We start from the raw sequence: 24,577 nt of genomic DNA, 5'->3' as shown, positions 1-24,577 counted from the left end.
CAGAGTACTCACAAGAATTACACAAATATTTGCAAACTGTTAATTGCAAATATCAGGCAAAACAGTATCAGTTATATCTACCAAGCTTGAATAACTTCCCATATGAAAAATCGGGGGGGAAGGGAGACGACCTGAAACATTTTTATTATTTATTCTTAGAAAATATTTATATTGTATGCTACAGACCAAGTAAGTCTAAAAAGGCTGGGAAATCTGTATTTAAAATAATGTAACATGTACTCACCACATTTTGCAAATTACTAAAGGAAAATGCTTCTTTTTTTTGTGCTAAAAGAATAGTTTCTGATTTAAATCACCATTGCATTTCTATTCAGCTTTTTATCTGACTTGCAGAATTCAGTAAAACAATTAGTGACCCCAAAATTACTTTTTCTGTCAAAAAGAGAAGTCAGATGCTGACAAAAATAAGTGTTATTGCTGTTCTCCTTTTAAGTTCCAAGTATTTTTTTTTTTTTTAAACTTTTAACCTATTGTAATAGCAAGCAAAAGTAAAATTAGCAACGGAGTAACAAGGGCAGAAAGTCTGGTGGACTTTCTGAGGGGGCAGAAAGGGAACATTTGGGCCAGGTCTCTTCCCTTAGCTGAACACCTCCACCCGACCGAGGCGAGGCAGCACGCTGTTTTGGTCTCTCCCAACCTGCTGTTTTTAAGAGCAAAAGAAGTTGAAACTTAACATGTGTACCCAGCTGTCGTTTGAATGTATTTTGAATACCAGAGCCTGATTGTGACCACCGAGCCCTACCCAGGGACTCTGTTGCCCAAGTAACGCCAGCAAAACCACCCCGGTCGGGTTTGAGGGGAGGCCTCAGCAGCCCCTCGCCGCTCGCGCCGCGGGCGGCACGGCGGCGGTTGTGCACGCCCCACCCCAGTGAGCCGTTTGGCTCAGCCTTCTGCCGAGGTCTGCGATGTCCAGGTTTCACTCTCTGCAGTTGAGGTGCCACACTGTTTGAGCACATCAGTTCTGTAGCTCAGGGAAAGCTGCATAACTACAGACACTAAAATAATGTGCTTCACAGTTTGTTCCCGGTGAAAAGTGCCTTTTAGCTTTGAGAGTCTGAAAATAACCAGGCTGTGAATATTGGAACCGTTTTTTTCACATAGCACCAAACCAAAATCCCCCTGTTACTTTGTCCTCTCTCCAATTTGATTTTAAAAACCAGCCAGCTTTTGGTGGCCTCACACTTTGCACTGGCTCTAAGACGCACAATCAAGAGTATGTCGAGCCACTCCAGAATTCCCTGTGCATCCCGTATCATCAGCGCAGGCATCTCAGGGAAGCCTAGCCACTTCGCTTCACTGAATTGCAAGCAAACCTTGAGTTCTTAATTTTGTAACGCACCGTAACGAGCCTTGTGAAGCAAATATGGACGAGATGGGATTTTCAGCTATGACGTGATTCTGGAGCACATCTTCATCTGGCTTTGTCTGACACAACAACTCTCTGGAGCCTTCTCGTCCCTGAATACCGGCATCCTGCGGCAGATACCACAACACAGCATCCTAAGCTAGCAGTTACTGTTCTTCAATACAAAAAAACAGCAGCATGAAGTGTTGTAAACAAAGCTTAACCCACAGAGAAAAAAGATCATTTAATAGAACATGCTGGTAAAAATATGTCTCAAAAACTGTTGAAAGCAGGTATTAAATCCATTAGTGGAGCGGGGACCATAACAAAAATGTCCACAACTGTAACAGATTTGAAGACTCACAACGTGACATTTTGCATGTGATCTTTAATGTTCAAAGAGTAACAATGGCTAATTTTAAATTAGGGTTACAAAAACCAAAACTTTCGGTGAAGAGGCATTGCAAGAGTGGAGATGTAGAAACATATTTCTTCCAAAAGCCAAAAGGTTTTTAACTGAGGACTGCAAATACCTAGCCACTTGTGTAACTCTGCATCAGTATCACGCCATTCAGGTTCTTTTACAGACATGTCCGTTTTAGTGTTTCAGGGGCCAAAGGATTTGCAGTCAACACCTGAAGAGAAAGAGAAGTGGGAAAGAGAACAGTACAGAAAAGATGGGCGGTGATGGGAGCCCTCGTCTTGTGTGCTTGGCTGCAGAAGCTTGTAAAGATTTAAAGCTGGTATGAAAACCTCACATGAGACCAGTCTGGTTTTATGACCAGAAACCTCCCTTACAATCAGGTAAATATTCACCAGCCTGGGAGCCAGCGGGGTGATCACAACATCAAGTGTCCTGTGCACCACGGCTATTCAAGGGGCTCGCGATGCAAATACTTGCTCACCTACATCACAAGTGAGATCATCTCTGGGATTCATAGGAGGGGAATGATTTAATTTGGAATTTCTCTTTATAGAAAAAGCTCAGAGGTAGAACAGAGTATGGAGAAGAGTAGCCAATGAGTTTTTCAGGGAGAAACTATAGGTAGATAAGATCTTAGCTATAGCTTATTTGCTTGGTAGGGTAACTCTTGAATCCCACCTTGGATTTGAATCAGACAAGCCACTGCATCCATTCCTGTTGAAACACATGAGTCGGGGCTCAGTCAAAACAGACACAGGTCATTCTCTCGGGATCCATGCGGAGAAAGAATCATCCTACTGTGCTATGTGCCATCTTTTATGGCACCGTGCTATAAGCACCTCAAAAGGTCAATTCTGAGCTAGCTGAAGGAAAGGGAAAGGGAGAATAAAAAATCTTGCTGCACTAAGAAATCCCCCAGGTGATTTCTTCTACGGGCAGCAGAAACCTTGGGATGAGAGAGATCTGCAAGATCTGAGATGGTGCGGGACAGAGGGGACAGATAACCTGAGGAGGAGGGGAACACCACAACTCAGAAGGAACGTACAGCAGTGTGTGTTGACCCCACTCCATTTTCCAGCAGAGTTCTCTTACACACCTGGACTTTCCACCTCCTTAACCTGGCTTTCTGTGCAGGAGGGTCACTTGGCCCGAGTAGGTACGGCAGGATTTGACTCTTAGACTTGCCAGGCTCCCCAGGATGCAGAGCCTGTTTCAGCCTTATTTTGATAAAACCCAGGCAGTTATACTTAGTATGCAAACTCAAAAAAAAAAATGTTATTTAGCCATTCTAAACCCGCACATTCAACATTGCCATGTACTTAATTTTTTACTATAGTAGGTGACTGGTTTCAGTAAAACCACTGTTTAGAAAAGAAGTGTACTAAAAATACTTGGAGAGTTTTAGTGCTCATGAAAAAATACCTTTCATCCCTGGAGATGGAAATCTTTTGCCTCCAGAATTATGGCAGGGACAGCAGAGGTGATGACAGCACAGACTCATCTCTGACACCCCAACCATATGCCTAAACCAGCCCTTACTGCAAGCCAGACCTTCTGGGGTTGTAACTAGGCGAGGCCTAGGAAGAATCAGGTTAGTTTCTCCTGGTTCGTCCCATCTTTGACCATATTGCTGAGGAACAAGACTAAGATAACAAATCTGACAAAGCCACAGGAGGGCTGTCAAATGTCATTAAGTTTTGATCACTCCTATGCTGCATGTACTGGATTCGATTACGGTTCTGCAGTGACTCGGGCATGTCTAAGAAGTGCTAGGCTTGCCTGCAGGCCATTTATTGTATGGACAGCATGATTTGCTTCTGTGGTTAGCTAGAGGAAGAACTTCCAACACATGAAAACAAACTGTCAGAATTTTACAACAACATATACAAGAGTTGTTTAAATAGAATACACAATGGTCAGATTTTATACACCAAGTTCTTAAAGTAAAAAAAAACCACCTCCACATGGACAGACATGTCAAGAGGTGGGGGTTGATCCAGGCAGAAGTTTGTCATTAAATAAATGCAGACAAACCAACAACTGAGGAACATCAACAACAACAAAATCAGCACAGCTATTGTCTGCAGATCTCCAGGCTAGGCCCGCTCCAGTCCAGGCTAGCAAAGTCCAAAGACAGGCTTGTGAATAAGGGCACGTACATGCACCTTTCGTTTTTCAAGATAGTGCCCATGTGTGTTGGGGGGGAGCAGATCAGATAGAGTGCACATCTGTTTCACTAGGGGCACCTGCACTGTGGTCCTGCCAGGAGTCCTCCTTTGATTCACCTCCCATTCTCTCTGCCGCAGCATCTTTGTGCAAAGACAGAAAGAACGAACGTGGGCAAAACCACTGCTGGCGGTCCTCAAAAGATCTTGCACTCGTTAATGGAGAAGAGCTTCCTCCTGTTCTGCCTTTTGGCTTGATTGACTGCTGTCCGCACAGCGTACTCAAACACCTGCTGCACCCCTCGGTTGTTGAGGGCAGAGCACTCCAAATAGCCTTTGGCTCGCACGTCCTGGGCGAGCCGCTTCCCATCTATCGGGCTGATGCAGGTGGAACGGTAGGGCCCCGTCTCGCGCTGGTCAGTCTGAGTAGCCACTACCAAAACGGGGATGCGGGGCAAATGGCTGCGGATCTCGCCGATCCATTTGTTCCTCAGGTTCAGAAAGGAATTGTGGTTTGCCACCGAGTAGCACATTAATACCACATCTGCCTGTTGGTATGAGAGGGGGCGAATGCTTTTGAAGGCGTCGCTGCCAGATGTGTCCCAAAGACCTAGGCTAATCTGTACCCCATCCATGAAGACGTCCACTCCGGTATTTTCATATACGGTGGGTCTGTAGTCATCTGGAAAAGTCTCGGAGGTGAAACGTACTAAAAGAGACGTTTTCCCCACCGCAGAGTCTCCCACCAGGACACACTTGATGGAATCCAGCATTTTATTAACGTCCAAGGCCAAGAGCACCGTCTCGGCGCAGCAGGAGTGGGATGGAGAGATGCAGTGGTCTCGGGGGCTCTCTAGCTAACTTCCATTTGGTGACAAACCATTCGAATCTCTTTACTTCTCAAGGCTTGATTGTGTCACTTGAGTCTAAAATCCCCTTTTCTTCCACACGGCTCTGTGGTGCTGTCAGTTTTAATTCTTCAGTGAGTCAAATGACGTTTCTGGAAGAGGAAAACTAAAATGTAACATTTATAACCCACAGAGAACAGACCATTCTTCATCAAGAAAAAGCCACCTGGACATGTCTTTGGACAGCCACGGGGAGTACCCCACATCGAGGATGCTGAACCTTGCTGTTCCCTCCCAGCCAGCTGTGTGTGCAGCAGCCATTCGCTGCTGGTAAATACCAGCCATTCACAAGGTAAATAACTTCCCGCTGACCCACGGGGGCTAACAGGCCTATCACCTCTGCCGTTCTCCTCTGACATCAACCGTTTTTTCCCTCCAACTGTCTAAAAAGCTAACGAAATGAGTTTAACTTTGGTATAACTGCTATTAACCTGGTCTTAGTGAGACATTTCCTGCCTCTGACTTTCACCAAGACTGCCAAAATCATGAATCCCTCTTAACCAATGAGTGCAGATTCCCTGGAAAAAGTACCCATGCTCTCTAGAGGCAGTCAGGAGAAAAAAAGCCCTTCCCTAACTGATTTGACTATTTAAGCAATCCTATAATGAACAGTAACACAGAACCACTTGTGACTGAGGAAGCAAAGACTTCAGGTGTGAGTTTTGAGCGACGTGAACCTTAACAGTTTTAAAAAGCAAGGAAGGATTCACAGCAAAAGTACAAAAAAGCTCACATTTTTTCTTACAAATCACTTTCAGCAAGCAAGAAGCGCAAGCCAAAGCAAGCCACACCACCAGTGCTTGCCCCAGTCAAACAATTTCATTTGAAGGGGATACAGCTGCCCTGACATTTACTCTGTTGTGAAACTAAACTGAGAGTACCTCTTCAGAGTATGTAATTGCTTTTGAGCTCCTGCCAGCATTCAGTCAAGTTTTCCTATTTTGAAAGCGTTTGCCTCTTCCCCACTAGCTGTGTGCAGGATTCACTGCTCGCACAGGGCGACACGCAAGATGCTCTGAAAATCGCTAACTGCAAAACTGAAGGCAAATTAGTTCTGCTCAACAAAAGTAATTAAAAAAAGTATCACTGCATAATTTAAAACTGTCCTGTGTATGTTACAAATAACATATTTCTGCCTCCTTCATGTATGAAGAGAGAAGTCACAGGTTAAGGTTATTTGCCCAGGAATGAATGATGGCCAATAAAAGCATATACTCTCCGTGACTGTAACGCTCTCCGGTTTCATTAGCCTAGCCCCCCCTGCCACCACCACCCCCCCACCTCCCACTTTCTAGTACACTCAAAGCTTTGCCTTACTCCACAAAGGGGAAAAACAAAGGAAAAGAAGAGAAAAGCGCTAAACGACCTTAGAGAGAACATTTGACAGGCACCAACACCTGCTACTGGCAACTCCCCTGCTTTCATTTTGTAGTGGGGCAGTGCCCTACCTGCGCTCATGCTGCCGGCACACGCCTCTCTCCCACCCAAGGCACCGGCCAAAAGAAGATGTGTCAATGCAAACGGTTTGGCCGGAGCACGTTGTTTTATAGAGGCGGCACCAAGCTTGCGGGGCAGTCCTCACGCGTGTTCGAGTTACGGGTATTGAGAGGAGTCATTGCAACAGACGGCGCTTCCTGGTCTGCCAGCGCAACCGTGCTCTCGCCACCTCAGCTCGCTTCTAGGAAGTGGGATGGAGGCTGAGGCCGAGGCCGTTTCACTGCATTCCTGGCTGCCGGGAAACGAGCTGCTCTGTGAATTTAAGTTTTGTTGGCAGCGGGTGGAAATTTGCTTTTAAAGGTTCAGTAGGTCTAACTCCACTGTCTCACCTTCTCCATTCCCCAAGCAAGCTCTCAAGGGAATTAGACAAGACACTTACAAAATACATCTATGAAAAATTCGGTAAGTATATGCAGGATACACAGCCCAATTACTTAAATGCATCATCGTCTTTCCTTCAGGGTATTCTACTTCAAAATTGTGTCAGCAGTACAGTTTTAAAACACCACAATTCACCACAAGCCAGTAGCGTATGATTCTGACAAAACTGCGTGCTCCCAGGAGAAAGTTAGCGTCTACCAAGTCTCCTTTTCAGAACAAATATTTCTTTGGTGCAAGTAGTCCTTAATGCCTTCAGGCTCATTATTTTGTGTATACTTGAGTGTGAGGGAAAATAAGGATGTCCGAAGCATGACTTTTGCTATTTCATAAATGCCAGAAACAGAGAAAGACAGCTAAAAGGATTGTTCTGCTACTCAGCTTGTTGATTACCAGCTCTTATTAAGCTGGCTATTTTGAAAGAATGTAAATGATTAAAGACTACAAAAGATATTAAGGACTAGTGAATATGGCTAGTCGACACACACAATAACAGAAGCTGAAATATTCCACCACGACGCTGCAGAATTATTGCCAAAGCAAATTACATTGTTCTACAGTCCACTGATGAATAAAAAGAAACAGTATATAACAAAGTCCATATTCTGGTTCTGCGGACATATTGCTGTCAGTGGTCCTGATCTTGCTTTTGTTCACAGCCATTTGGACTTCATGTGCCTCCATATAGAGTTGGGACTACATATGTGCATATCGAAGCTATATTTTTAATTATGCACTTAGCCTGTCCTTGACGCAGCCTCAGGGTAAGAGCAGTATTAGTGCATTAAAATAATTACGCAAGTTCACCTCAATTAATAGAAAACTCTTTAGATTAAACATCAACAGAAAACAATGTCCTTTAAAGGACAGACCAGTACTGGGCACTTCTACACATCAGTATACAACCAGTTGTGTAAATATTTGCAAAAGCTTTGGTTCCTTTTTCTCATATTATGTACTAGGGTCTTGGTTCGACAGTACAGCATGCTACACCCATTAAAAGACTGCACAAAATCTTCTGATCACAGGTGGTTGAGTCTAAGCTGCTGACAGATTTTTTTTTTCCCCAACGATTTGGTTTTCCACATTTTACGAACTTTATCAAGTCCATTTCGGATCTGGAATTCCAGATATAAACCTGTATCTTCTCTTACACTACTTTGGTTTATGCTTTCATCACTCGTAACAATAGAAGATTTTATTCGAATAATAAGGTAAGAGCTTTTATAATATTATTAAGTAAAAGAATATATGTCTAATTCTGATGCAGTCATTCTGAATAGTGACCTTCAATAAACTTTGGGATTAACCTCAAAGAAAATTCTGTCACAGTTTTAGATAGAGCACTGTTTTTTCAACCATGTCATATTGTCCGTGTAACTAATGCAACATTTATTTTCTTTGCTTTCCTATTATTCTTCCCTCTGTCTTTGGAATACAGAGCCTTGGCACTGGTGTGTGGTTACACAGCCCTCGGACTTCACTGGCGATGCGAGCACAAGAAGCCGTGCAACAGCCGCTCTCCGGGCACTGCCCATCCCGCACCTCAGCCACCTCATGCAGGTAACTGCCTCACACTTGATCACAGCTGAATATGATACGGGGAAGGCGAGCGGTGTTATCAACCCGTAACGCGATGGGACGGGAAAAGGAGCACAGCAGCACCAAGCTCCTTGCAGGTGGAGGATTCGATCCCATGAAAAACTAACCTATTATTTGTTGAAACAATTCTACCAGCAAAGGAAAGCAGGACTGCTTGAGTCAGAAGTGGTAAGTTTATCAACTGAACCAAATGGGATTTTCATTTATGCCAGGAATGCCTCTGGCATCTACTATGAGATCGTTGTGAGCATGGCTCACTGTGGCTAAACATCTGCAGGGGATGGATAGTGTCTTATGATAGGGGAGAATAAAGAGTCAGGAACTCCAAATTTCAAACCCTATCTTGGATATTGATAGTGCACCCTCGGGTAGGCTGGCATTTAGAAGGAATTAGCTCATATGTAAACAAACCACGCAGGCAAGGCAACAGGCTTTTTAGATCAGGCAGTCACAAAATGCTTGTGAGTTAAAGCAATTAGCATGCTATCTATTATTGCCATTATCCGGTCCCTACCACAATTGCATCTCAGTGCAGTTCCTGTTGATATCAGGATAAGTGCGGGCTAATTTTTCAGTTTGAGCTCTGTGTACACTATCTCTTGAAGAGAACTGACGTTGCAAGGAAATAAAAATATTTATACTAATAAAAAAAGTTGAAAACCACTAAAGAGACTTCCATTTGCTGCGTGATGCTTGAATACACATATTGTCTTTGCCTGCCCACAATACTCCTGTAAGTCCCACCTCATGCAGAGGTGGGGTCTGCAAAACAGGGTCTACAGTTCTCTATCATGTTGATTATCATCAGTGCTCCTCCTCACTGCACCGCAGATACATAAAAACTCTCCTTGCATCTCTTAGAGGCTCTGGAGGAGAGGAAGGAGACATGGAGACTACCCTTACTAACCAGAACAGCACACAGCTTTACACCTTCACTTCCGTGGGTGCAGTGGGTGCTGCAGGGCAGGGACGGGGCCTGAGGACGACTCCTGCGAGCAGAAGGAGGAGGAGGGCTGGCAGGAAATCACGACAGGGAAGAGGTGCTGTTGCCTGGTTAGGGGCAGCACCCAGAAGGCGCAGCAGGGAGAAGATTGGCCCCTGTGACGGAGACACCGTGGCCATTGTGGATCCAGTCTGGATGCTCAGCTAGATCACCAGGTTGCCAAGGTCATGCTGCCTTGTTTTCAACTCCATGGGTGAGTTGTATGTGCTCCATTCAGACACAAACCTCCAGACGGCTGCACAGGCCTCGCTGCTGCAGCGCAGGGCTACCGAGGACTAATACATCAGCTCTAGTCCATCTGGGGACTGCAGCTGGTCTGCAAGCAAATGGCCCCTTGCTGCGAAGTTTCCTGTCATGCATTCATTAAGCTGATGCTCTGACATTTGCGCTAGCTGCCTCCTGGTTTGTAAACTCATTTTAAGACGATTTTGATCTATAGCACTAAGTGGCCCTGGTCTTGCCAGTCTAGGAAATAGCCTCCCTCTGCCTCAGACAGTGTCAGCTTTTCAGTCCGTAGTGGCATTCAGTGGCGGTACCACTGCCACGAAGGAGAACTGGCTCACAGCCCGTACCTTTGCAAGGTGCTGCATCTTTCCCCCAAACAAAATCTGCATTCAACTCCTTCGCTTTCCAAGCAGGCTGCCACAGGGGCCATCCTTATTCTCCAGCCCAAGGGCAAGATGGCAGGTTATTTCATTGACGGAATGCTTCAGCTCTCTGGTATATTTGTGATACTGACAGATTAATTGCCAGGCTATCTCTCAATGTGTTTTTATATTTTAAAGAATTGAGAGGATGCCTGGAAGTTTGGATGAGAGCTTTTAATACAGATATTCTATCCTTCAGTACAGTCATACCTGCAGTGGCTTCCTAAAGTTAGAAGAGCAAGCAACATGCAATGAACCCATATTTTCAAAGCCAGGATGTCTTGTCATCTCAAAAACAATCTTCTTCCAGCATTAAAAAAAATTGTACACATAACAACTTAGAAATTTTTCTTTCACTCCCTTATTCACAAAACTGAAATCCTGTTCCTGTTTTGACATTTCTGTGCTTTGTTTTCAAAAAACACAAAACTTTTTTTTTTTTTTTAATTTCTGATTTATGAAATTTAAAGAAAATAGACAACCACTTTCTTAGGAACCTTTGCAAAAAATCACTTCTGGACCAACACCTGAAAATTTGAACCTCAGTTTCTTTCTTTGGCAGTTTTAAAAACTGAAACTGAAGAAGAGGATTTATGATCAAAAATATTCAGTCATCTTGCTAACTTTATTATTAGCAAGGGAACTCAAGTCATCAGATTTAAAGGAAATTCCCTCATATTGAGACTGGGGAATCTTGCTATAAAGTAATGACAAATACAGACCAATGTTGTTTAGAAGATGAAATTAGACGTTAAGTCCTAGTAAAGGGATGAAAGCTTTCTGTACAAGAAAACGTCCATATTTACACACATGCTTACACACGGCACATACATATAAAGCTGTACAGTGAGATATCTTAAATTAAAAATTGCTAGTTCATTACTTTAGTAATAGTACCTATGGTGAATATATATAAGCAATGGATAATGACATGTCTAAAGATCTATTCAAATTACTACAGTCACTGAGAAAAACTATTTAACTCTCATTTTAGTACCCAATTAGACGAAAGAAATATTTATCTTCAAGAATCCTTTAGCTGTGACTAATCACACCTTGATTCAGCTACTTACAAATTAAACATGAACACAAATGATTAGAATCACTCCAAAAATTAACAAAAAGTCTGTAAGACTCTCATGTATTGATCCAAGATCCGAAATTCAATAGAAGTCAATGAGATCTGGCAGTGCTAAGTACCTGCTTCAAAATTCAAGCCATGAGTCTGAAGTCATTGTTCTCCACATGTTTATGGCATGGCATTGTAAATTACGGACTATGTGGCATTCACGGCACTGTAGGGCATTTTCAAAAGTGACCCGTTTTCGATATAAACGTTGCATCCTCTCCAAATTAAAATCTGGGTAAATCGAGTGTAGGAAAGTAAGCCCTTCACAGCGGACCAGCTCATGTGGCGTTCTCAGTCTGATCCGATACCCTCCAAAGTCAGCAGAAACGGAGCGGCATGTCGTGCCCGAAGCATGGCACGTGCCCTCGCGCTTACTGAGCGTTTCCCTTCTGCAAGACACTGGGTATGTCACCTTCCTTTCCCACCCTTCCCTGTGATAGTTTTTCTTCTCTGCTCTTAAACAGAGAAGAAATTCTTCTTGAGTCTCACCACAGATACAGCCGCACATGGAGCAGCTGGTGTGCAAATGTCACACGTGTGTATGTTCGAGCACAGAAGTTCACCAGCCATCTGTCCATCTGCGTTCCCTCATAGTCTCTGTTTTTGTACACACATACATATATATATGTGTGTATATATTCACTGCTGACATAGAACTACTTTTGGGTCCAGATGGGGATACAGATACGCTTGCAGATGAACGTGGGTAAAGCGCTACGCGCTGCCTATAGCGCTATCACACGTCCCTACGAAAAGTCACTCTGTCTATCAGAATGGACTCCCAGTTCAAACGCAAATTTCCACCCAAGTCTAACGGCGTTGTAGCCAAAGCGAAGGACCGATATTATAAAAAGCATGCTATTTAAGTAATTGACCTCAATGAGACTACCGTGTGTGTAGAATTATTCACATGTGGAAATGTTTGCAGCTTTGGGCCCCAAACCACTTCAAATTTTTCATGCCACATCCTCTTTTAACACAGTTCACCTTTCTTGAAGTTTGAGAGAAATCAAAAAGGCACTTACAACATATTTTTGTAGATTTTTTTTACAGGTTTAACTCTTCAAAATCACCTCAAATTTTTTTGGCTCACAAAATGTGAAGTTGTCTTTTATTTACAACCTCCAACAATGATTGTGTTCTCTTTCCAGAAAGCCTGTCCCTTTCCCCATTTCTTTTTGGGGATTTTTTGACCATCTGCAGATACAGGCTTAATCATCATGAAGTATCCATTTCTCTTTCATACACCACTAATATTTGTTAGTTTTAAATAAACATTTGTCATTTCTTGCAGAATTATGCATTATTTGCTATACTGGATGCATAGAACTCTATATGCATATAGATATGAAAGAATATAAAAAATAAATCAGTGTATATTTCAAAATGTAACTATTACAATAATGAATCTATACATCCAGGTACAAAAATATGACATCCATACATATGCGCATGTGTTTGTATGTCTATATACATACATAGACACGTATATATACATACACCGATATTCATTTGCAGAAGACTTTGCTACAGCTTGCTATACAAAACAGAGGCATATTCAGCGTAAGATGTCTTACCATCATTTGAAAACCTGCATACATATTTTGCATCAAAGAATGGATGCATCATTGAAATGACCGTGGTCTTTAAATTACTTTATTGCTACATATAGGTACACGTGTATTTGTATACGCATGAGCAGAAATGACTGCTGTGCTAAATCTGGATTTGCAATAATGTAGGTATATAACTGATAGATAATAGTCTTACACATACAGATAAATTACATAGTCACACATTGTAAAAAATTACATTTCTACTGCGTGTGCAGCCGTTAAATTTTTTAGGCACATCTTTACGATATGTTACAATGATTAGTTTTTAAGGAGATGCATGGATTTATATTAAATCCCACAGATGTGTAAGTTGGTAAAATGTTAAAACTAACAACCTGGAAACTCTGCATACCACTTGCATTTACTGGCAAAAGGGTTTTCTCTCTTTCAGAGCCTGTGTCGAGCCCGCTGTAGTGGAGAGGGCTGACTGCAGGGTGTTTCGGCTCTAATCTGGGGTAGGACTGCGCTCCTCTCCCTTGTTTGCACAGTACCTGATCTTCTTGACTAGGTCCTTAAACACTAACAAGTAATCAATATTAACAGTATAGCTAATATATGAACAATGCAGGTGATGTGACATCCTCCCCAATGTTAAAAAGTCTTAAAAAAATTGTCCTACCATTTCTCCGCTGCCCACCACAGATCCCTCGCAAAATCTCCAAGGTTACTTTCAGAGTTTAACTTTGCTCTGGTTTCATAAAAGGCCTACCACAAAATAAGAAGACTCTCAAGCCCAGATCTTCTCACCCTAACCTCAGGGTGAGGAGAAGGAGGTTCTCCATGTTCATTAAGTTATGTATTTGCATAAGTTTGATTTCCGTGGGAGGTGAAGGTGGAGGAGGAAAAAATCAGTTAGAACAGAATTATCCAATGTTTGATGGAAGATTATTTTTGCATATTTTGTGATAAGAATAAAATATGTTGAATGTATAGGTGTTCTGAGCAGCAAATAATGATGCTTCTGTTGATCAAACAATTCAGAATAATGACTTCTTGCTAAAACATATTGATTTTTTTTTTTATTTGGGAAGAACGCAGATTTACTGCATGTCACTGTTCAGTTTTGCTGTGATGAATGTTAAACTTCTCGAGTTAATGAGCAAAGCTAGTAAAGTAAGCAGCAATAATTTGGTTGGTTATTTATTTTATTACCATGAGAAACTGGCGGACAGTTTTAGCTTTTCCGCTTAGAATTGCCAGCAACAAAAAGCTGTCTCTTGTCTCTGTATATATTAGACTGTTTAAAATCATAGTCTAGATTTCAGCCAGATGGAAACTGCCATCTTTTTAAATTCATTCTTAGATTTTGTGTGTGCACGCATGTACATTAAAATGTTAAAAATTTGGAGGGCTTGCTTGGAAATGATTTCAATCAAGTAGAAGGTGCAATACAAAACATACAATTATTGTAACTTTTCCTGCATTTGTTGATTTAAGGTCTTTATCCTTTTAATTTATTTTATAAACTAAAAAAGGAGTTGCCTTCCACAACCTATCCCACAACTCGGTATTCATGCACTGCACCCAGCACAAGGATAAAATAAGAGTTAATATGTATTTAGAGGACAGGTAGGAAAATATTTTTTCTCACTGTGTAGCCTCCCTAGAATTCCTTAATTGTAGTAAATTCAATTAAACACAATAAATGGGCATGCCCACTTGCCTACATGGAATTGCCTACATCCTGTGCTTAGTTGCAGTTAAAGCCCAATTTCAAATTAACATGCTTTTAAGATTTCTTTTTTTTTTTCCTGGAATTAGCACAAGTTATACCTGGTAGTTCAGATTTTACATTGATTTATATCTTGCACCAACCATACGCCAGAGCAGAATATTTATTTCAAGGCCTGTTTTTCTTCACTTTTCCCTGACTCTGATATAACTTTAATCTCTTGTCACTTTTATATGAAACATATAATAGTGCAGAAAGCACTGGGTCATATGGAATAGGTTAAGAGGAGAAAAGGCTCTATACTTAACCACCAAAAGTAATATATAAATCCTTCTCACTCATTCTTCAGTTCAGTATTTTGAGAAGCCATTTCAGATACTTAAAGCTGACATCTATTTGGCTTTCAGATGGTTTAAAGATCATGCAAATCCCCATGCTACCGTAAATCTTAACGCAGAGTTTCTGTTTTTCAGTGAGAAGCATAGAAAGTTTGCCTTGATTTTCTTGATTTTTATATATTTTGCATGAAAATGATCACACATATGAAAAGAGAGATATTTTAGGAGAGCTACATTTGAACATTATGAGAACATTTCCCATGCTTTATTTTTGAATCCTGGCAGACTTGATTCAAACTCAAAGATATTTTACCCAACGGCTTTTCATACAGAATTAAAACTCCACTGAAAGATACATGAATTTTAAAACCTGCGTTTAGATTGATGGAAACAAAAGAAATTACATGAGGGATTTTTAAGACAGATGTTTTATAACATATTTTTGTAATGAGAAAACCACAAGCACACAGTGAGGAGAGGAAGTGAATAGATAATTCAGTATGTCATTAATTCAGTAACTTTGCACTCTAAAGACTTTACTAGTTTTTAAGCACAGTCATTTAATGAAAAAAAGGCAAATTGCAAACTGTGTGTCCACTGGCATGTCTATCAACAAAAGGAAAGAACAGTTTTCTTGCTAGAGTGAGAGGTTTCATATTCTTTCAATGATCGTGTGCACAGGAGACTACCAAAACAGACCCCTGACTACGTAGGGGTTTTGGTCTCACACTTTTATACTAGGAAAGCCAGTCTTACCTGTAGTTTGACATAAACCAGGGCAACCTTCAAAAGCAACTCACTGTCACTCATGAGGAAAAGAGATATCACCAGATGGTACAACAGTCTCAAACCAGGCAAGCGTCAGTTATTGAGACTGGTACTCCACACTCACACTTGTGTGTGACAGGCGGCATCGTGCATGGTACGTAACCACAACCCTTCGTGCCAGCTTCTGCCGGGAGAGGTGTTCGTTCCCTTTCCGGCACATGCTGGGTCTTTCCTATGCAACAGGTCACCACAGCCCCCCGCTGGGGAAACACCCAAACCATAGCAGAATCCACGTGTGGTTTCCAGCAGGTTCATGCATTTTGCCAGGTAAAGACAAGCATGCCAAGTTCGGCCCCACCCTCATCCCTTAGGAATTTACACTTCTCCTTGGTTTCCGTAACCAAAGACCAAATGCGATTCTTTGTGCAAAAGAAATACGATGCAGACACGGCAGTAAGCGATTGTGCAGAGGGGGAAAGATCAAAGAAACTGCAACAAACACAGGACACAGCCACAAGCGGGGCTAGACACAAGCAAATACCTCCTGTACCCGCTCTGCAAGGAACACGTGCGTGCAGTAAGAGCTCAGACCATGTTCCCAGCTATCCTCCGGCTGCCGTGCCAGCAGCGACAGCAATCCTCTGCGCAGCCTCCAGCAGAACGTGACTGTGGGGACTATTGCTCCCTGCTGCTGTGGCAGCTGTTCGGTTTAGACCTGATGCACCAAGGTTTTGTACCCATGACTTCCAGTGCTCACGCTCACTGCTGTTACAGAGGTTTTGCTGGCTCCAAATGTCTCCCCTTCCACTGCAGACCACCACTTTTGGTGTATTAGGAAGGTTGTCCAGTTCTTCACTGACATAAGAACTGAAGCACAACTAAATTCTGATAAGCACATAGGAAACTGTATTTGGTTTTGTGGAGAAGAGCTAATGGTAGGCTACAGCCCACAAACTGTATTGGTCCATCGCTCTGTTCTATTTGTATGATCCTGTCCAGTATTTTAAAGCCACAATGCTTTAATAGTGGGCTTGAGACAGCTGCAACTAACTTCTTTTCTTAATTACTATGCTGGAGTTATCCCAAGACATTTTTCAGCTGTAGGTTGTGCTCATAGAATGGAAACATTTAAAAACTGCTGATTTAATAAAACCACACACTGCTGGCCAAAAAGTGAGAACCTAATTTGGAAGTGATGTTAAGCTGTGTAGCGTGATGCCTGAAATGTCACATTAAGACTTTGAAAAAGGCAAGTTTCACAGTTACTTCTTTTATTTCTTTTCAAACCATAATCAAAAGCATTATAAAAAATTCTGCAATTTTTCATTGTATGGTCAATGCCAAATTGAATTAATCACTTGAACAGTGCATTCAGTAACATTCAACTGTTTCTTAATGAAAACTGTAGAAACACAGCACCAACGTTCTACAAAGAAAATGGCAGTGTTTTCTTTAGAGAGAAGAGGTATTTTTCATTGAAAATCTTTTTCATTTAAGGTTCCAAATGCAGCTGCTGCTATGCATCTAGAGCTGCACGGCAAAAGCAAGAGAAGAAACAGCAGAATTTCACCTCTCTGCCTGGGCGTCCTCCCGGCTGGTTATCAGAAAGTGTCACCAAGAAAAGCTCCTCAGCACCTTCCGCTGGTGCGGCCCCGCTGCTCTACAAGACGAGCCAGAGGCGCAGCCTGCAAGACCGCCACCACAATTGCTGCTCATTTCCTGTGTGCTTTCGGCACACTGCAAAGCGTCCACTTACATCTTTAAGGATTTGTATGGCTTCCCCCTCACTGTACAAGAGATTGCCTCCCTGATATCCCTGGCACTGGCAGCTGTTCCCAGCTGATGCAACTTTAGCATCAGTCTCTCGGTTGCTGGGTTTAACCAGCAGGGAGAGTGCTTTCATCTCATCCCCAAATTCACACTCCCGATGGAGCAGCTGAGCCAGAATCTGTTAAACTTCTACATATAAACATTGTCTTGAGAAAGCTGGTCACCAGGCTGGAAAAGTAGTTTTAGTAACTTTCTGGAAGTATAGCTCCAACTTAATGGTTTTACTGTGCTGCATGTAGCTATAGGGGCTGTCTTCTGATACAGGGAATCATGTGAGGCCTGATACTCTTCTGCCATGAGGCCATCTCACACTGCTTTGACACCGTAAAATTCCCTTAAGATGGGATTAAATGACAGTAATTTACAGCCACTTTGCCCTGCCAATGGACTATGAATTTGTGTCTTGCTATACATGAGAATCAAGTCAATTTTTTAAATTTTAATTCTTTGCTGTGGAACTTGGATAGCAAGTACAGATTACTTATAAAAACACAGATTGTCTATAAATACAAAACTACTATTTTTCCTGGTTTGTAGCACCTAATAGAGTGAATATAAAGCTTGGTATTATGCCCCACCAAGGTCTACTCTCTCAATTTAGCAGGAAGCAAGTGCACGTGGGGCTTTTCTACCCTGCGATTACTGCCCAAGTCTCAAACGCAGTATTCACATCAAGTCTGTATGCACTTTCTCTGGTAAATTGGACTTCACTTGCGTGATACATTTTCAGAGCCGTCTTTGAAAAATGAGATTAAATCCCGTTCTAAAGTCAAGTAAGTATACGTGTGTGGTCTTTTCTACTGGAACATTTGTAAACATCCACTATTCTAAATGGTGGCTTTTGGAAATGTGAACTACAAAGCAGCACAATGCAGTGCACAATCCCACCTTATTCTGACAGCAGCAGCAGACGGGTATTGACACCAAAAAAATGCTGACAGATCTGCTTGCTAACAACTATCTAATCGCATTCATCCTACCTTTTTCCTCTGCAAGTATTTTCTTCAGGATAAATCCTGTGTTAAAGCCAGCCTCCTCCAGGTGCCACAGCCCCAGTCCTGCCCCATCCACAGGTGGAAACACAGCTGAAAGAAGTAGTTAGAAAATCTTAAAGCCACATTCAGAATTTTTGTGGGGACCTGTGTCACAGGGATGGTTCCGGCCTCTGTGTGCTTCCTCCTCATTCACCTTTTAGATTAACTACCTCTCATTGGCAATGTGACAAGACCATCCCACCACTGCTAGAGCGTCATAAGGTGCAGGTTTTGTACGCAGAATCTAGGAATGGGTGTGCACAGATGTGCACACATGCACACGCACACGTACTGCTCTCTCAGGGAATCCCACACCATGAGCATGCCACGGTTGGCTCAGAAAGCAGAGGAGATGAAGCCATGGGGGTGAGATGAAAGCGAAGACTTACAGCCGCGGCCATTTAGACAGCAAACGAAGCCCTTCCATCTCAGAAGGTGGCAGAGGCACCTGTTAGACCCAGCGGGGCCAGGCAGCCGCTGGAACCAGAGCCAGTGACAGATCTGCTGGCAAATGAAAAATACTTTGAATCTCACTTCAGTCCTAAGAACCTAAATTTCACCTTTCTCAGATTCTCACAATAAAATCTTCACCTAAATTTGCTTGAGAACATTTAAGATGAAGCAGGACAGTTTTCACATAACTGTGATGTACCTCACAAATGGGGAAGAAAGCCATCCTTTAAGGTGTTGCAGACATGCCTATCTCTCCTGTGTTCATAGTTCATACAATAGCAAAGGGGATCAGAATCAGACCCACCATTTTTAGAGTAATTCTCATTTTCTCTCTTTTTTCTTACATCAGTTAATGTGGAAAATACTGGCACGGCACAGCCCATCACACCCCTCTTTCTACTTTCATACAAGGCCTTTTTACACTGAAGCGGAAACAAATTCTGGAACAAATGAAAATCCAGAAGATATACACGACCTGGGGCAGGTTTAGACCACTGTTTAACAGGGTATCACCATATTGGGTATTTAACAGATGATATTAAAAGTAAAACCAATTATGTGACTCAATTTCACATACTTATTAATAAAAGTAAAACTAAAGATACTGAATTTGATTCAGAATATTAATTCACGTCATTAAGACATTTAGGAAAAAAAAGAAAATGCAAAGAACTTACCAGACGCAGGAAGCTGAAAGCGGCTGTTGGAAATAAACGTTACGGAAGTCGACTATTCTAGACGAGATAGGGGAAGAAAAAAGAAGAGTGACGTTCTGTGCTCTTGGCTTTTTCAGGTGGACTTCTATTTTAGCAGATTAGAACAATTATATTATTAAGAGAAAAAAAAAAAATCAAGAGGTAACCAAAGACCACTGCACATACAGGCCAAATTAGTCCTGGCAACTAGGTCTAGCTCATCCGGAGGCAGCAGTGACAGCAGACCCAGATGTAGTGTGACAAGAAACAGCGGAGTGGTTTAGGGTAAATCAGCTTCCTGGTGAGAGCTCCTCAGCTCTGCCTGTGTGGGTTTTGTTGTGGGTTGGTATATGAGTATGTATGTCTTTCTCTCTTTGGTGACTATGGGAGCAGATGTAAAAACCTTGAAGATGGGGGAGGGGGGCAAAACCTCCAGGCTGCAGAAAGCTTTCTCTTTGCAGTCTGCTGCTCCCACAGCCGCCTCCTCTCTGCTACAGTGGCTAATGGCATAGCAGAGCCCTATATGCACTAGGAGACAAGGAGCAGATGATTGACACCTGCCCGCCAGTGCTACGTGCCATTCACGCTCCAGGAGCATGAACAAGACTTGGAATATTTTTACGCAAGCTGGAGTATGGCCTGGCCTTTAACAAAAAGGAGAGTTTACATGTTTAGTTGACCTTGAGCAAAACCCAAGGCAGGCACTTTTGGGCTGGGCTGAACTTGGGCTTGTCTTGATTCAGTGAGGGCTCCCCAGTAGCATTGGTTAGGATTGACCAGCACAAGGAGGCTGAGCAGGAGGAGGGACCACAGGCATGGAGACTCCTGCCTTTCCCAGCATAAGACAACTTGAGCTGTCCAGACTCTCATCACTTCCAGCTTTCCTGCCACAACACTGAAAGCAAAGCTCTGATGATAGTTTCAGGATTTCAAATGCCAGGTCTATGGGCTATACTCCAGGAGCTGTGAGCACAAGAGGTTGTCCACTTTGGATGATCAGACTGCAGGGAGGGCATTCCTGTCCCATACTCCTGGAGCAGTCCGAGAGCCCTGGCACGGCAGGAGAGCTGCCCCAGAGCTGAACGCGAGGGGCCCCGATGACCAGCGCAGTGGGCTGCCTGCTCCTCAGTCAGAGGCGTGAGCAGTGGGTTCCCCAGCAGCCTCTAAACCGGCCCCGGAGGCAGAGAAATGGAACCCAAGTCCTTTTCAGAAAATATTTTGGGCTCGGTGAAGCCATTTCAGACTATCTCTAGCCATGAAGCAGTAGGAACAGGCTGCCTGATTCAGATCTAAAGCCATGCATTTTGTGTTCCTTGCAAGGATGGGAACTCTCTGAAGACAGCTAATGAATTTGTCCATGTTAACATTATGACAGTGCAATGCATTCCAAGATAAAGTCATACTGGTTCCAAAAATGATTAAAAACCAACAGAATAAATTACAAGATAAAGCAAAAAGGAAACAAAAAGATAATTTATGTGTAGATGAAAGGCAGTTTGTGCCAAAAATATAAATAGCTGCTGAAACAATGTAACCTGTGTAAACACGCTGTAAACCTGCTGATACGAAGCTTGCAGAACAGTGCTGCATAGTTAAGCTGGGGAATCAATTTGTTTATTTTCCCTATGAAATGAAATTAATTCGAAGGTAAGGAGGGGTGGCTCACAGAAGGCATTTTTAAAATACTATCTCCTTAAAAGCTTCAATCTTCCTTTCAGTTTGAGCATGATTTTGAATAATGGGCTTCAGCACATTATCAGTTTACGTGAGACCTTGTGTTACTTAATTTTCACATTAAACACCTATTCTTCTGTTTTTAATTGGGTTTGGATTTCCCAATACCAGTGCATGCAATCAGGCAGTAAGTTTCCATTGCGACTGTGATAAAGAAAATCAGACACCCAAACATTCTGAAATGTTTCCACCAGAATGCTGTGGCTTGTCAGAAGTAGAGAAATAAATACGATTCGCAAATTATATTGATATAAACGTCTTTGGTGATCATCACCCATTTTAGGTCTGCTACAGATAGCAGCTGCTTAAAAATGCAACTACTCTTTTCTGGTTTGTGCTGCAGACTAATCCAGATGTGAGGCCATCTGGCTAAGCAGTTTGCATTTTGGATAAAGAGTGCATCCATCTGTAAAATACTTCATAAACAATTCTTGAATCGAGTGAGCTCAGCGAAAAATCAAGATTGTAGAATAAGAAACGTGTTCTAACATGTTGATTTCCACCCATTTCCCTCCACTGTGCTTTCTGGAGCATCTTGACCCAATAACTTCCTAAAAGTAGTTGAATGTCAGATTTATTTTCACTTCTTCCATTCTTCTGAGGTTTTTTGAATAAAAAAATTGGAGGCCTTTCTTAGGGATGCACATGCTTCATGCACTTGCTCCATGACTTCACTTCTTAGTGAACTGGAACTCCACGAGGAGACCCTCAGCTCCATGCTCTCTGCGCAACACATAGCCAGTTCCAAAGTTAGGTGTAATATTGCAGCCTGATATGTTTCTCTTGATCCTTGCTTTTTTTTTTTGTCTTTCTTATTGCAGTTTTTCTGCTTCTTTTCACCTCTTCATGCTGTGCAATGAAGGGGAACATCTGGCTGTGAAAGAATATTGTTAATACATTCAAAAATACGTTGCTTCTCCTTTTTTTTAACTCAGTATGAGTCATTATCTGGGACTTTCAGAAACAAACACTTTGTTGTGGAAAACATTTACGGGGGTGGACTGGAGGGTTGCAAATTATTTTTGCATTGAAAAGTAAGCTGACAGCAAAAAATAAAGTCTTAAACCTCAAATAACTAAGGCTTATGACCAATTATGTAAAATAACATTATCCAGGGGTTTGTCATGTAAAGACATGGGCCAGTTTATGATGAAAGGCCACATTTGTCTCTTAATCCAGTGATTTCTGTCTCACTTGGAGAAACCAGCAGGCTGCTGATGTTAGGAAGGGGTTTGAGATCAAGGAAGGAAGCTATTCCTGTCCCCCCTGCCTGACTTTTTGTTCTCAAATTCGCTCAGCTCTGCTTTTGGTCTGTCTCAAATAGTATGGTGTGTGCAATGCTCAGGAATTAAACCATGACACTCTTGATACCCATTGTATTTAGCCCTACAAGCCTTTCTTCTGCCCTAGATGATCATTATATTATACAAAATAAAGCTAATGGTTGCTTACGTCTAGGTACTGCACCAGAGATATAAACAACAAGAAGTGTGCTTATTTAGTTAAAAAAGAGCCTAATTTTTTTGCTGTTTAACATTTTCAAAGGGAGGCAGGAAAAATGTATGTGGTCAAGATGGCAGCTGTGTGTTGAGAAAACTGGGATGTGGTTATAAGCTTTCCCTCAGGTTCCTGGGAAGTACAGGGGAAATCGGGTAGGTTGCCCAGACCAATTTCAACTGGAGGTGAAAGCACTCCCTTCCCAGGAACAGATACCTCAGAGAAAAGGAGGCTTCCTCGCAGCATGACAGAGAGCACTGATAAAGTCTCTAAAGTAGACTGGGCACAGCAACTTCTGCAGCATTACTGATCATTGTCAGAGAACTAAATCTGAAAGGGGAAATGAAAATGCAGTTTCACAAGCAGTTCCTACATGGATTTTGGTAAAATTCCTATGCTATTAATTACTTTGCCTTGATGAATTTAGGCTCTGGTTCCTCAGCAAGCTAACAGAGTGGCTAGACACCCCTCAGTTTTGGTATTGCAGCAGCACAAACTGAAGCATGTGGTAATAAAACAGAATCCAAAACCTAGCATGAGGCAGGTTCCTGGCACATCATGTGGGGAGGACTAGAGGTCTTCAGAGGGTGAGTCAAAGCCCTCCAGCATACTGAGGCTGGAGCGTGCCTGACAGAGAAGCCTAAATGCAGGAGCATGCCTGACATGCCATCCCCTCCCCGTGGACCCTCCTGCCTCCCTCCTGAGTTACAGAGCAAGTTCAACCCTCAACTCTTGAGCCCCTTCCCGAGGCATTGCCTCTTCCCTGAGACATGCCAAAGGAGCTGACACAGCTCTGGCGCAGAGGGAGGAGCGTTGTGCTGCTAGCGGGGAGCCCGGACCACAGCTGCAGGTCCCCACTGTTGTGGGCATGGGCTCCACACCAGCTAGGTACCACCCTGGCCACCTCCTCTGCTGGTTGCCATCCCGTACTTGGAAGGGCCATGCGAGGGCTGTCAGGAGGCAGAGGAGCAGCGTGGGGCAGCCACAGCATGGGCACTGCCAGCATACCTAGCGGGTAGAGGTGGCTAAGGAGTGCCTCCATCTGCCCTGCAAAAGCAGATCTGTCCCCCCTGTAATGCAGAAATGGAGCCATCTTCAGCAACAGGCTTGTCCTATGCTTCAGGTGGCCGCAGAGCATCCCTGTAGCATCCCTGCTCCAGCGGATTTGGCCCTGGGCCACCCCAGTTTCTGGGTGCAAACAGTGCTGAGATGGGCGCAAGGCACTGAGTGACTCAGACCCAGGCGTGCCTGAGCAGCACTGAGCTCTCAAGCCCAAAACAGAGAACCCTGATTTGTGCAAACGATGATCAAACTTGGGCTTGGCGCTAACATTTGGGTGCGGGCATCTACATTTATCCAGCCTCTTTTCAAGACTGATATAGCTCTGTTCCATATATTAAACCCATACGCTTGCGTAGCGAAGGCAGGCAGAGATTTCTGCACTTTCTGAGACCACAGCCTTCTGCGGTCTTAACTACAGAACTACTCTTTACGACTTTTACATCTTTTCCCCCAGTGTACGGGTTACTGATAAGCTGTTTCTCTCTGATATTCCTCTTGAGATCAAGTTGTCAGCAACGTATGCTGTGTGACAAAAGTAACGTTTACATACTTCTTTTTTTCTTGGTATCTGATATGTAGAAACTGGTGTGCTAACTTCCCAGCACAATTCCTCCCATGACGCCAGTGCAGAGTGAGTGGTCAGGACAAGGTATGGGAAGCGCTTTTTTTCAGGGCAATACGAAAACCTACTTCCCCTCTCTTGAAAGGGAAGCGTGCTTAGAGCTGCACTGAAGGTTACTTAACTCCCCTGTCTCGTTC

General features: G+C 42.9%; 1 protein-coding gene across 8 annotated transcripts; it reads right to left on the bottom strand.

Annotated features, from left to right (window-relative positions):
- Positions 1 to 1,746: 1,746 nt before the first annotated feature.
- Positions 1,747 to 19,765, bottom strand: RHOH (ras homolog family member H). 8 transcript variants are annotated; one of them, XM_087736555.1, is made up of 5 exons: positions 19,712 to 19,743; positions 19,508 to 19,564; positions 18,767 to 18,881; positions 18,324 to 18,428; positions 1,747 to 4,955 (listed from the first exon to the last, which is right to left on the bottom strand). In XM_087736555.1, exon 5 carries the CDS (start codon positions 4,726 to 4,728, stop codon positions 4,153 to 4,155), a length of 576 nt encoding a protein of 191 aa, XP_087592681.1. In that variant the 5' UTR covers positions 4,729 to 4,955; positions 18,324 to 18,428; positions 18,767 to 18,881; positions 19,508 to 19,564; positions 19,712 to 19,743; the 3' UTR covers positions 1,747 to 4,152. The 8 variants fall into 8 exon arrangements, with proteins under 8 accessions (XP_087592681.1, XP_087592680.1, XP_087592679.1 ...); XM_087736554.1 differs by having other exon boundaries at positions 18,767 to 18,878; positions 19,712 to 19,733; XM_087736553.1 differs by having other exon boundaries at positions 19,508 to 19,765.
- Positions 19,766 to 24,577: the final 4,812 nt, after the last annotated feature.

This window comes from Nipponia nippon, unplaced genomic scaffold, assembly GCF_047370975.1.
Source record: "Nipponia nippon isolate SJK-2023a ecotype South Korea unplaced genomic scaffold, ASM4737097v1 scaffold_6, whole genome shotgun sequence".
NCBI classification, from domain to species: domain Eukaryota; kingdom Metazoa; phylum Chordata; class Aves; order Pelecaniformes; family Threskiornithidae; genus Nipponia; species Nipponia nippon.
This window is presented reverse-complemented; position numbering and strand designations above follow the sequence as displayed.

Excerpts from the sequence above, each read along its gene's own strand:
- RHOH (XM_087736553.1), bottom strand. The coding sequence starts at position 4,728 with ATGCTGGATTCCATCAAGTGTGTCCTGGTGGGAGACTCTGCGGTGGGG.